The sequence below is a fragment of the Notothenia rossii genome, assembly GCF_949606895.1.
Source record: "Notothenia rossii genome assembly, chromosome: 6".
Taxonomy (NCBI): Eukaryota; Metazoa; Chordata; class Actinopteri; order Perciformes; family Nototheniidae; genus Notothenia; species Notothenia rossii.
The window spans coordinates 27266673-27280134 of NC_136909.1; the positions used below are offsets into that span (position 1 = coordinate 27266673).

At 40.7% G+C, this 13462-nt stretch overlaps 1 protein-coding gene across 1 annotated transcript in view; it reads left to right on the plus strand.

Annotated features, from left to right (window-relative positions):
* The window catches only part of LOC307043150 (transmembrane protein 132C), a 264602-nt gene that overhangs the window by 180517 nt on the left and 70623 nt on the right, over positions 1-13462 (plus strand). Inside the window, exon 5 of the mRNA XM_079687429.1 lies at positions 11595-11787. Within this exon, the coding sequence (XP_079543555.1) occupies positions 11595-11787 (193 nt within the window). The remainder of the gene's footprint in view (positions 1-11594; positions 11788-13462) is intronic.

The window sequence follows — 13462 nt, forward strand, 5'->3', positions numbered from 1 at the left end:
GGACCTCCAATTTGTCCCCATAAGGGAAGCCAGTCCCCACACGTGACTGTGTAAACAGATGTAGGTCCCCACAAGTATAGTAATGCTAGGCCACACACACACACACACACACACACACACACACACACACACACACACACACACACACACACACACACACACACACACACACACACATACTCTCTGACACACACACCACACACAGATACCTTCACCTTTCATTAAAACAGTTAGTACTTTATATTCACTGTAGTCAGGTGCAGACATTGCTAGTAGGAACAACATATATTATCAGAAATTCAATTAAATAAGTGTGTGTTTGTGAGTTTGTGTGTGTGTGTGTGTGTGTGTGTGTGTGTGTGTGTGTGTGTGTGTGTGTGTGTGTGTGTGTGTGTGTGTGTGTGTGTGTGTGTGTGTGTGTGTGTGTGTGTGTGTGTGTGTGTGTGTGTGTGTGTGTGTGTGTGTGTGTGTGTGTGTGTGTGTGTGTGTGTGTGTGTGTGTGTGTGTGTGTGTGTGTAAATAATAGCAGCAGCCAATTTTGTGTCTGTTTATGCAATAAGCTCTAACTATCTGTGTGTTATCACGTTGGGTATATTTGGCTCAGTGTGCAGGAATGAATTAAATAGTTTGCATTATGGTTGAGTCTATTATCTCAGAGCGGGGTAACATGATTCCTTTCTCAATTTGTAATATTTTTTTTAATTTAGTGTGTGTGTATTTTATCTACTCAGTGGGGCCACAGCTGGAATTCAAACATCAGCGGGGCTGAACCTACATTTACTCAGCGTGTATTTTTATGAATACGCTTCTTTTGATATTAAAAGTGCTTATTTGCATATGTTTTAATGTTAGTAACATGTAGTGAAGGTTGGCTCTAAAAGCATTTGCATGTTTGTGGATTAAATCTATTCTTGAGGAACTAACAGCATTTTTAAGCTGATTCATTATCATTTATAAAAAGTGCATACAATATTTTATTTAACAGGGTTAATTAGTCAATTCATTATTGGCCATAATCAATTAATCGGTTTCTGTTTGACTGGAATGTTTTACAAGAATCCTTGACATTGCAAAAAACAATCATGTTGCCCCACATTCTTGAAACACTATTTGCAGCATTTAAACTGATGGAGCCAATGTGGTTACTTTCTTAATTATCTTAAGTAAATGTTGTTTCATCTGTTCATTAATAAATCATTTGATTATGCATGGTTTGATTTAGTGGATAGTTGTGTATTTGAAGTAGCCAAACACACCTTGAATAATCAAGAAAACACTTACAAGAATGAAAAATCTATGAAAACAAAATAGGGAAAAATATATTTAAAAAAAGGGAAATAAACAGTTTAACAAAAAACAAATGACAAATGACACATGATTACAGTTTGCTCATGCTAGCTTCTTTAAACCAGGTCACCTGGCATTGTGAACCCTGAATGTCTTCAACATGTCATATAATCATATAAACAAGATAATTCATCAAGTATTTATGTATTTGCTCTCTCAGATATGGCGTGTCCTCCTAGAGAGTTTAAATTAGCAAGCGATCTCCTTCGCACTCTCCCTCCATCATCTTATTCCCCATTTCCCTTGACATTATATAGCTTGGTAACCAATGAAAAGAGATCTGACAGCCGGTCAGTGGAGGCTAAATCAGGTTAAAAAGACTCAGCGGGTGTGTGTGTGTGTGTGTGTGTGTGTGTGTGTGTGTGTGTGTGTGTGTGTGTGTGTGTGTGTGTGTGTGTGTGTGTGTGTGTGTGTGTGTGTGTGTGTGTGTGTGTGTGTGTGTGTGTGTGTGTGTGTGTAGGTGTGTGTGTGTGTGTGTGTTTATGTGTGTAGGTGTGTGTGTTTGTGCATTGAGGTGTTGAAGGTAAGTGAAAATGGCTGCCAGGTACACACACAAAAATTCACACTATGATTTGTGCTCTCACACATACATTTTCTCACAGAGTTTAGGGTTGTGTTAAGACAAACTGACAGGGGTTTTCTGCGGCGGTGCATGCATCTCTGCGTACAGCTGTCACACGCACTCTCTTACACACACACATACAGTGCACACACAGGTGAAGGTGTGTGATGGCTGTGACAGTATTGTTGGCCTGTGGTTCCGCCTGGCGTCGTCTATCCTTTATCTGTCTTTGTGTCGCTGTTGCAGCTAACACATCCCTGAAAGCCCTGTGTACATATGTAAGTGTGTGTGTGACGTGTGTGTGTGTGTGTGTGTGTGTGTGTGTGTGTGTGTGTGTGTGTGTGTGTGTGTGTTTGTGTGTGAGAAAGTGTATTATAACCAGTGTTGGGCAAGTTACTTTTGAAAAGTAACTACCGGTAGTAATAGTAGTTACTGCTCTCAAAAAGTAACTAGTTACTTTATTAGTTACTCAATTATAAAAGTAACTAGTAAACTTTTAAAATAATAACAATACAAATACAAGTTTTTGTGTTGTTTTTTGCTGACTAGTTCTCTGAAGGCAACAGACTCGACCGTTGCGATGGGCAGCATGTCCTCAACGACATACCTGCCAATCAATCTATTTAGTTGACTCTTGGTTACATGTGGTGATTTAAAAAAGTTTTTTTGGCTGTTTAGATGGTGTTGCTCCATCTGGGTCACTGCCGGTGGTTGAGACGGTGGGGTCTTTGGCGACTAGTTGTATAGCCCCATGTACATTAGTTAGGTGCTTCAGGAGATTGGCATTGCTGTTTTTCGATGTGGACAATGCTTTGTGTCCTGCACACAGTTTACATTTTACCGTAATATTTTTTGCGTCCTCCAAGTTGCAAATGCGCTGCTGCTCTCGCTGACCCCCTGCATCAGCCATTGTGTGTGTGTGTGTGTGTGTGTGTGTGTGTGTGTGTGTGTGTGTGCGTGTGTGTGGGGGTGTGTGTGTGTGTGTGTGTGTGTGTGCTGGTGGTGAGCGTTGCCGTGTGTGTGTGTGTGTGTGTGTGTGTGTGTGTGTGTGTGTGTGTGTGTGTGTGTGTGTGTGTGTGTGTGCGCGTGTGTATTAGTATTAGCAAGTGTTCTTTCCCCATAAGGCAAGACCCGCCCAACTCTGTCTCTGATTGGCTTATCCTGAAATGTTACCCCGCGTTAACCAATCATCACTCCTCTCTGGTTTCTTTCACTTTTCCATGGTACTGTGAGAGGACATCGCTGTATTCGCCTGTAAATTACATCCGCAGGGAGATTCGGTTCAGTTCAATCACATAATGTAACGCAGTAACGCACCCATTTATGGGTTTCACAACTATAACTGCGTTACTTAATGGGAATAGGCTACAAGTAACGCTATTAGCTACCGCAAAAATGAGTTGCGTTACAGTAACGCGTTGTAACGCGTTAGTCCCAACACTGATTATAACCTTTGAATCTATGTGTTGCTTTGTATCTCTGTCATTCTGTCATCTATTTACCTCTGGTGTTGTCTCATATATACTTCCCTACAAACCCCCCCTCCTGTGTCCCCACACACACACACACTCACACACACACACACACACACACACACACACACACACACACACACACACACACACACACACACACACACACACACACACACACACGTTGCCAGCCACCGGCTGTGCGGGTGTTGAGGGGAAATGCTGTAAGTGACAACATCCTATGAGCAAAGAGAAAAAAATCCTTCTTCACCTTTTTTCTCGCCCGCCTCCCTTTTTCATCCTTTCTGTCTTGCCTTGTGTTCTCCCGAGGGAGGTTTCCGCTCGTCTTGCCAGCGGTGTGTGCGCATGTTTGTTCTCTATTGTCCTCTGAATTTCCCCCGAGGCCACCACTTTCCTACAATACACTTTGATAAGACAACCTGTCCTCCCTGCACTTGCTACATGGTGTGTATATGTGTGTGTGTGTGTGTGTGTGTGTGTGTGTGTGTGTGTGTGTGTGTGTGTGTGTGTGTGTGTGTGTGTGTGTGTGTGTGTGTGTGTGTGTGTGTGTGTGTGTGTGTGTGTGTGTGTGTGTGTGTGTGTGTGTGTGTGTGTGTGTGTGTGTGTGTGTGTGTGTGTGTGTGTGTGTGTGAGGGGGGGTTACTGATCGTTTGTGTGTTTTTTGCAACTTTGGGTGTGTGTGTGTGTGTGTGTGTGTGTGTGTGTGTGTGTGTGTGTGTGTGTGTGTGTGTGTGTGTGTGTGTGTGTGTGTGTGTGTGTGTGTGTGTGTGTGTGTGTGTGTGTGTGTGAGGGGGGGGGGGGTTACTGATCGTTTGTGTGTTTTTTTGCAACTTTGGGGGTGACTTAAAGGGAAAGATTTTCCTTTAGCTACCACCTGCATCTCCTCAGGAGGAAAAACCAGCGAGGGGTCAGCAACGGGCTGTGAGTTACCATGGAGTCACGCCGTGCTAAACTCCTGAAAACAATAAAAGTTTTAGGAAAAAGTGGAATTCTGGATAAATATTGTAATGAACCATCATGTTAATATTTATTAGGTAAAGTAATTGAAACTCACTGATGAATATTGCAACACTTGACATCGAGGGGACATGAGCCAAGTATCTCTCTCTGGAGATAGTAAACCTAATCCGTTTCAGATCAGATGCTCCAGTAATAATCCGGAGTGTGTATGAGGCATACATTAGGTAATTTAATGAACCTAGTTAACTGGCAGACCTGACTTCATCACTCAAGCAATGGTGTGTGTGTGTGTGTGTGTGTGTGTGTGTGTGTGTGTGTGTGTGTGTGTGTGTGTGTGTGCGCGCGCGTGTGTGTGTGTGTGTGTGTGTGTGTGTGTGTGTGTGTGTGTGTGTGTGTCCGATAAGTGTAGTCTTTTTAAGCTGTGACAGCGAGACGAACGGGTCCTTGACTTCTTATGTAAGGCCATTAGTGGTCTCAGGGTGTGTGTGTGTGTGTGTGTGTGTGTGTGTGTGTGTGTGTGTGTGTGTGTGTGTGTGTGTGTGTGTGTGTGTGTGTGTGTGTGTGTGTGTGTGTGTGTGTGTGTGTGTGTGTGTGTGTGTGTGTGTGTGTGTGTGTGTGTGTGTGTGTGTGTGTGTGTGGCATTCACTTGTTACATGGGTAGAAAGAGAGAAAGAAAAGGCTGCTTGGCACTTTGACCCAGGGGGGGAGCCCAGGGACGCACTTACACACACTGGATATTCCTGAAGAGATAGCAAGATTGTTGGTGTAAAACAGTGGTTTCCTACCTTTTTCAATAACGCTTTGAAATAACCTTGACCAGTACGAAATAGGATAAGAAAAGCCCAGAGGTTCAGCTCATCGCTGCAGCATCTTTTTTTTCTTTTTTAAACATAAACTGCTTATTAAACTGGGTTTGCAATTACAATTTAGTGCGAAACTGTATTGGTGCATTTCAATCACAAACTCATTTTCATACAGCATTTGTATTTTATTTGTCATTGAAACTAGCCTCCTGGTCATACTGAACAAACATAATAGTGAATGACGTTGCTCTAAATAAAGACTTTGTTGAAACAGAATATCAAATGTGGTTTATCAAACAAGTGAAGAGACAGTTAAATGGAAGGTATAATACATAATACGGGGAAAACAGATTAAGTGAGGCTGCAAACATGATTTTATCTCTGTTGACCCAGCCTGGAAACTAAATTGTTTAATTGATGGCTAAATAGATAAGCAGAGATAAAAAAAGTTGTCAATCATTTTTCCTAATCAGCTTTGAGACTCCCGAAGGGCCAAAGCAGTTACAAACAAGCTTAAGAAGTGAGTCCAACCTGCACGTCTCGCAAGACACTCTCTGCTGCCAGAAGTGAATATTTTTATCTGGGTTTATGGGCTAAAGCAGGCCAGCCTCCATGGGCAGAGAAACATTCACTTTCAAAAATATGCATATGTCTGTCTGTCTGTCTGTCTCACTGTGCATCAAAACATCAGTAGCAGTTATCAAAACAGGCGAGCAAGGAACACAAATACACCTTGTTCTTTGTCTTTAAAAGTTTCAAAGAGCTGATGGATTGTTCAAATTTATATTTTGTGGTTTCAACATCGGAGAGGATTTTCTTACCATATCCAGAATTTCTTTCTACAACCTATTGTGTTTAAACTGTAAAGAAGCATGTGAACTAATATTTTAAAGCTTGTCGAACAACTAGATAAAGACCTGTAATGTTTTGAATGTGCTGGACTCGATTTGGAACACTCAAATGACCAAGTAGTATCTTAAGTGAAGTATAATTGACTGTTCACAACTACTCCAGTTTTCCTCAATAGTTCCATGCACACCATTGTTCAGCGGTCCAAATACACACAATTCAAAAACATTCTCAACCTCTGTCTTTCTCTTTTCCTGTATAAAACATCTGATTCTTGATCACATATATGAAAAGTTCCATATCCGATTCAAATCCCAATGAGAGTAAGTTGTTTTCTGAAATACATGAACACAGTGTCTGAATTGTTTGTCACCCTAATTGAGAGGAAAGTTGTAAAACAGCTGTCGGCACACTCAGACGGACACTGTAGACCCACATCAAATGTTCAGTAACACGGATCATATCTAAAAGGCAGTATCGCCTGAATGAAAGCACACTCCTAGACAGTGAGAAGTGTCAACTTCCAAAGTTGTTTTGTTTCGTTGGTTTTGAGCGTTGCTGAACAATGTTCTAGTGTCTGTATTTGTGTGTGTGTGTGTGTGTGTGTGTGTGTGTGTGTGTGTGTGTGTGTGTGTGTGTGTGTGTGTGTGTGTGTGTGTGTGTGTGTGTGTGTGTGTGTGTGTGTGTGTGTGTGTGTGTGTGTGTGTGTGCACGTGTATGCACGAGAGAGGACAGTGTAATATTGTTTTGGAGCCTTGCGGTTGGGACGAAGCTAACACCTGAATGAACCTGTCACAGCAGACACATTGCTTTTTCAGCTCCAGCGATTACACTGCACCCAAACACACTCAACATTTTCTTGGTGTTTTTGTGTGTGTGTGTGTGTGTGTGTGTGTGTGTGTGTGTGTGTGTGTGTGTGTGTGTGTGTGTGTGTGTGTGTGTGTGTGTGTGTGTGTGTGTGTGTGTGTGTGTGTGTGTGTGTGTGTGTGTGTGTGTGTGTGTGTGTGTGTATTTGTGAGAGAGAAAGAGAGAGAGAGAGAGAGAGAGAGAGAGAGAGAGAGAGAGAGAGAGAGAGAGAGAGAGAGACAGGGGTGTGTGGCTTGTGCATAGCCTGTATGCATGTGTCTGTGAGTGTGAGAGAGACAGGAGCAGAGAGTGAGAGTGACACAGCATTGTGTGTCGCAGTGTGAGTGTCTACACCTCTGTTTTATAATAATTTTCTTCCTGAAACATATAAAATAGTGCTACTGCAACTGTGTCCTTTGAGGTTAAACAAGTCGTATTGATTGATACACGCACACCTACAGCCTGGTGGACCTTACCAAAAAAGGAGAAATTCTTATGAATTCAAGTATAAGAAAAATGCTCATAGAAACTACTGTACCTTCAATGTGTCCTTCGGCAAGAATGTTTATCTTAAAAAGAGCTGACAAAGAAAGTTGGAAGGGCTTATAGAAAAACAACCTGTATAGACATCCACTAATATGATCAATTAATGCTGCATTCAAGTCTTGTTTTAGTTACCGTAATTACCAGTTTTCGACTTGACATGAATTGATCCTCATTACTCCACACGTCTGAATCATCCTTTTTCACACTAATACAATAAACAATCAGTGATGTGATTCTCCATCGTTTTTCAGTTTCAGGTCTCTGCGGCACACTTCTCATTTTGTAAATTGATGCATCCCCTTTTATTCAAACTGGATGAAGAGCAAAACACACTGCCTTGCCTTGATTAACAGGGGAAGTCAACAGGCAATCATTTGCATTTTGTTGCTGATTATTTCAAAATGTTGGTCAAATTTGTGATACCTTTTGATGGACACTTTACTTCTTTTAGGAACATTATGTACTCGTGTGATTGCAGCTCTACATACAGTAGCTGTGATCTAAGTTGTAACCATTTCAACCATGAAATAAAACTAGGGAAAGATTGCGGGTTAAGAAGCCACTTAATGTGGGCGCAGATATTAATGCAATTGTAATTGTTCTGTATTATTGCCAGCTCAAATGACTCACATTGGAATGAAGAGGAATGACGTTTTAGACATGATGTCACCAAGCCCCCTGGGTTATGTTGAAATGTGGTTCTTTTATTAACGGAAAGAGAGCAGGGTTATTGTATAAAATATGATGTCAGGTTGTGTTTGGTAAGTGGAAGAGAGAAGCAGACGGATGGGAGGAGACAGATGAAAGACGAGACAATGATGGAGGGATCTGGAAGAGGTCAAGGGGAGATGACACCCATCAGTTTTCTCTCCTTAATCTTTCTTTGTATCACATCGCTCACCCCATCTCCCTAGACTCACACAGAGTCATACACCAATACAGAGACACCAGATATCACAAACCTTCTGCAATTGGCTTTGTCGTGACCTCTAACCCCTATATATCTGTATGAGTGTGTTTCCAAAGGCAGAGCTATAAAACTCGTGCTCAAAAATCAATTTACAGCTGCTTCTTTCTTTCATGTTCCCCTAGCCGCTGTGTGTGCGTAAGAGAGAATGTGTGAGTGACAGATAGTACATACATTTTAGAAAACAAGTAGGACATAAACAGTCACTTGGTTGTTCAGTGTCTAAACAGCATCTAAGTTATTTCTCAACCACCTCTCTTTACACTGTGAAACAGACGTTTGTGGTGTGTGTTGAATGTTTATCTCCAAAATCCCACCCAGGAGACCTTTACTGTTGCTCTCACTGAATAATATAAGTGGGTATATTTCACTGCTATCTTGACCGTGGAAATGTACTGTCACATTGCAGATTGAGTTTGCAGTTAAGAGTGTCTGCGTTTTTTGTGTGTGTGTGTGTGCAATGGCTCAAGGCAACACAAACACACATTACAATGCAGTGTGTGGATATTTAATTGTATTACGTCTGTGCACCGTCAACAGCGTTCAAGTTGTCTGTTAGTCCAATTTTGTAATATTTGATATCCCTACCTTGAGGGAATGTTTTCACTTTTTGCACAAAAATCAGCTTTAAGAATTTGAAAAATGTGTTAGATTATCATGCTCAAAGGTCAAGGGTTAAGGTCAGTATGACATTCAGGTGCTACTCGGTTGAAGCAATAAATGGGCAGTATTAACTTTATTCATTAATTAATTCTTCATTCATACCATTACAACCCAAAACCAAACAATGACATTGTTTGCTAAGGGTTACAGGAGATGCTGAAAAAGTATTTGGGGATAAATGATAGGACTGCATCTGTTCTGCAGATATACCCGGGCAGAGAGGCAAAGTGGGTACTGACAGTCTTGAGGGCATGTGCAGCACAGATCCAAGTTGTCAAGCTGACAGACACATTTCTGTTTGTCAGAATAAAGAGGAAGAAGTGTATATAGGATGTTTGCTTTTTATAAAAATGGTTGTAGTTCCCAAGGTCGAAAGGATTAACTCAATCTGAAACTGAGATTTTATTAACAGCTTCTTATTAAATCAATTAATATATCTTTCTAATGATTTTGCAGTAGATAATGTATCTTAGAATCACTCTATAAATTAGATATTTCCTAATTTCAGATGGAGCCAAGCTAGGTATGTCCAATTGTTTCCAGTCTGTATGCTAAACTTGGCTCAGTAGATATGGGCCTGCATTCAAAACATCTTTAGAAAGGTTACTGGTCTGTGATGATGCCCAAAATAACAATATAACACACAATCACCAACAGGAAGAAAGAGGCACATACATCAGATTTTTCTGGACAAGGCAAGAAGCTGAAGGTTTCAATTCAGCTGTAAAATCAATAATTATTTTTGGATGGGTTTATTTGGCTCCCCATTTCTCTCACACACACACACACACACACACACACACACACACACACACACACACACACACACACACACACACACACACACACACACACACACACACACACACACACACACACACACACACACACACACACACACACACACACACACACACACACACACACACAAACACACACACCTTCTTTGCAAGGTATAACTAAGCACTAATCATTATCATATCCTCACCGTCATCGCCCTTCATTATCATGCTCATTATTATCATCATCATAATCACATTTTCACAAGTAGTAGGTGCTAAGAGATTTTATTATTTCTTTGGGAAGTGTACGAAGGTATTTGCAGTCTGTAACAGACACCCAATCCAGTCAAGCAGCATATAGACCAGGTGTGTCAAACTCAAATACACAGTGGGCCAAAATAAAAAAATGGGTACTATTCGAGGGCCGGACTGGTTCAATGTTTATTGCAAAATGTATTGAAATGAATTTATTGCACATATTAAACCTGGAACTAACAAAGCTTAAATTATTGCCTATAAAAACAACATGAAACATTAAATAATCAGTTGTATTCATTTGTTATTGCTCTATCTGCAGCTTTTCCGGAGCCATTTCTTATGATTACATTTTTCCACAGGCCAACAACACCTTCAAAAAAACTATTTCCCTCAAAGAACAAAACAAACATGCCATGTTGTCGCAAGAACAAAAGTGCAGAAGGAAACATCCATGTAAACTCAGTTTGCTGCTCTGTGATGCGAGTTCAAACCAGATACTTGGCATCTCATCTTGGGTGCAAGTTTGGGGTCAGGCTCTGAGCTGAGGAAACCCTCAGAATTGAGTGAAGCTGTCCGTGCAATATACCGGCGGGCCAGATCTAATAGTAATTAAAAATTATCCTGCAGGCCGAAATGAAATCCACCAAGGGCCTGATTTAGCCCCGGGGCCTTGAGTTTGACACATGTGTTCTATACCATCAAAATGAAGCCTTGGAGTTTTATTTTGGGCTGTTTTGCGCTCTTTCTAATTTAAAACAGATTTAATTGTTTCAATGGTCATTCACATACTCTTGACTTGCATTACGTACTGTTACGATGCTAAAAAAAGATTCCTAACCATACCTTCAGGTTTATTTATCTTAAATGTAATCTTCCATCATTAAAACAAGTTGTGGTGACCTTAGTCCTGAGAGTGGTATTATTTGCTCATCATGTCCCACACTAGTGTGATTTTGCACTGCACTTCGGAAGCATTATGTGTCAATCTTAAAATGGCAATAGTGCACACTTCCTTTACTCAAGTAGAAGAACAGATACTTGTGTTTAAAAATACTCTGGTTAAATTTGAAGTACTGACTACACTTATTTATTCAAGTAAAGGTAAAGAAGTAGGGGCTTCGAAATGTACTTAAGTACAAAGTACCTATAACTACCAACTGTTTTATAGAGTAACTGGCAACTGAACCTCACTTTAAATTAATAGAACAATAATGTCATTGTTGGCTTATTAATGTTTCAATCCACCATTTAGAACACAAGCAAAGAAAAACAAAGAGGGGACAGACATATACTGTAAGTAGTGGAGTAAAGTACTGATACCAGAAATGTTTACTTAAGTACAGTAACAAAGTATTTGTACTCCTCTACTTCCCACCTCTGGCAAGCACTAATGTTTCCTTTAGTTGTATACAGGGCACATACAGGATCATTTGCAGGATACACCTAAAAGAATGTACAACTAAACAAAATAGTTGAGACCCAGAGAAATCATTTGTTGTTCTTCTTATTACTCTGTAGGTTGGAAAGTCCCTCATATGAAGTGATGCAGCTGGACTTTGAGGTGGATAATGTCATCAACTTCGTGCCAACCCAGACTCTGCACTGGAACGTCGAGTACCCTGACATGCAGACAACTTCCAGACAAACAGAGAAAGTCTCGCACCTCTACATCAGCAACGCAGACATTCAGGGAATCGTGCCGCTGGCCGAGGTAAGGGATGACTTCACAGATGAGAACACAAACAGAAATCTCTGAGCTACATATTGACATACCCAGCACAAATGTCTTATGCTGGAATAGATTTTCCCCAGCTCATCCCCTTCCTCCAGGTTGATCAAAGCTGTAAAGGTTAGCTTGTTTACCTCCTCCTGTTGCTACAACCCTCCTGGCCACACACACACAGCGGGTTTCACCCTCAAATGATAAGCAGCCTCTCAAATATGGGCACACAACTACGCGGGGGCGGCCCTACACACCTACCTTCACACACTAATGCTCCCCCTGTGAATGCGTCAAGCTGGCAGGTGTCACTCCTGCTGAGACACAGGGTGTCCCTTTAGATCTTTAAAGGTTGCTTGCTATATGCACAAAACATTTAATTGCTCCAAATTGTGAGTTTTAAACTTCGGTGTCATTGTTGAAAGCATTAAAACTTTGAGAGGCCTCAACATGTGTACTTCAGAATAAACTTAATAAAGACTAAATATAGCCGTTATGATAAACATGCTTTTGTTTTGAAAACATTATTCATCATTCAATACCCAGCACTTTTTCACAAAGCCAAACATTACAGTAAGTGTAACGCATCACTATGCAGCCATTAACCCAGTGCCATTGCATTGAAGCTGGTGTTTTTTTAAGGTAACATAATTATAGTTAAAGAAAACAGACTCATAAAGTTAAATGTAAAGTTTTCTTTCTGGAAAAGAGAGCTAAAATGTACTTAACAATGATGACTTTACACTTTTGGGGTTAATTATCTTCAGGCAGGGTCAGTTGAAGGAAAATATTGTTTAAAAGTATTCTCCCCTGTTACATTCCTAATCATCACCACCATTACTTTATAGATTAACAGATCAAAACAAACACATAACGTAACAGACATTGCTACGACTACAGCAACCAAGAACCTCACGCTAAACATTGAGGAGGAGGATGCTTCTCAAAATGCTCCCAGTTCCATTACCACTGAGGTAGAGCTAATCTGGCCTGATAGCCCTCCTTCAAACAGCAAAGCCCTAGTGAGAAAACCCAATTTTGTTCAGGGCTTTTGCAACCACTGTCTCTTTCACATACTGGAAAAAGCCAGCTTGAAACCATCATTTCAAATAGCTTTTCTGTTGGGATTTCGTTAGCCTTTTTTCAGTGTGAATGGAGTGCTAGGGTGACTAATGCTACGTCTTTCCCCTGTTTTCTTTAAATCAGTAGCATTTACAACAGTTTCAGTTCAAATGCTCATGGACATTAGCTGAACATTTAAACTTTACAAAAATAATACAAATTAACAAATGATACTTGAGTTTTTTATGTACAGTATTCATTTAAAACATTTCTGTTTGTGTTTTAAGTTACAACTAACTTCACAGAAATGGCATTAAAATATCCTTATGTATCTACAAATTGTGTACATATATATATATATATATGTATACACAGTTGTGTGAGTCAGCCTCGCAGTATATAAGGCAGCTACGCCTCTGAGTGTCATTTGACCCCCCCTTCAGCGAGCAGCATAGGATGGACCCATGGTAGGGGCTCCATCTGTGCTCATAGAACAAGGGTTACAATACGTAACCCTTGTTCTCACTCACACAGGCTCTGCTCTCTACTGGACCCTTTGGGTACAGTGGGTGAAAACCAGACGAATGAACACCCTCTAGCGCCA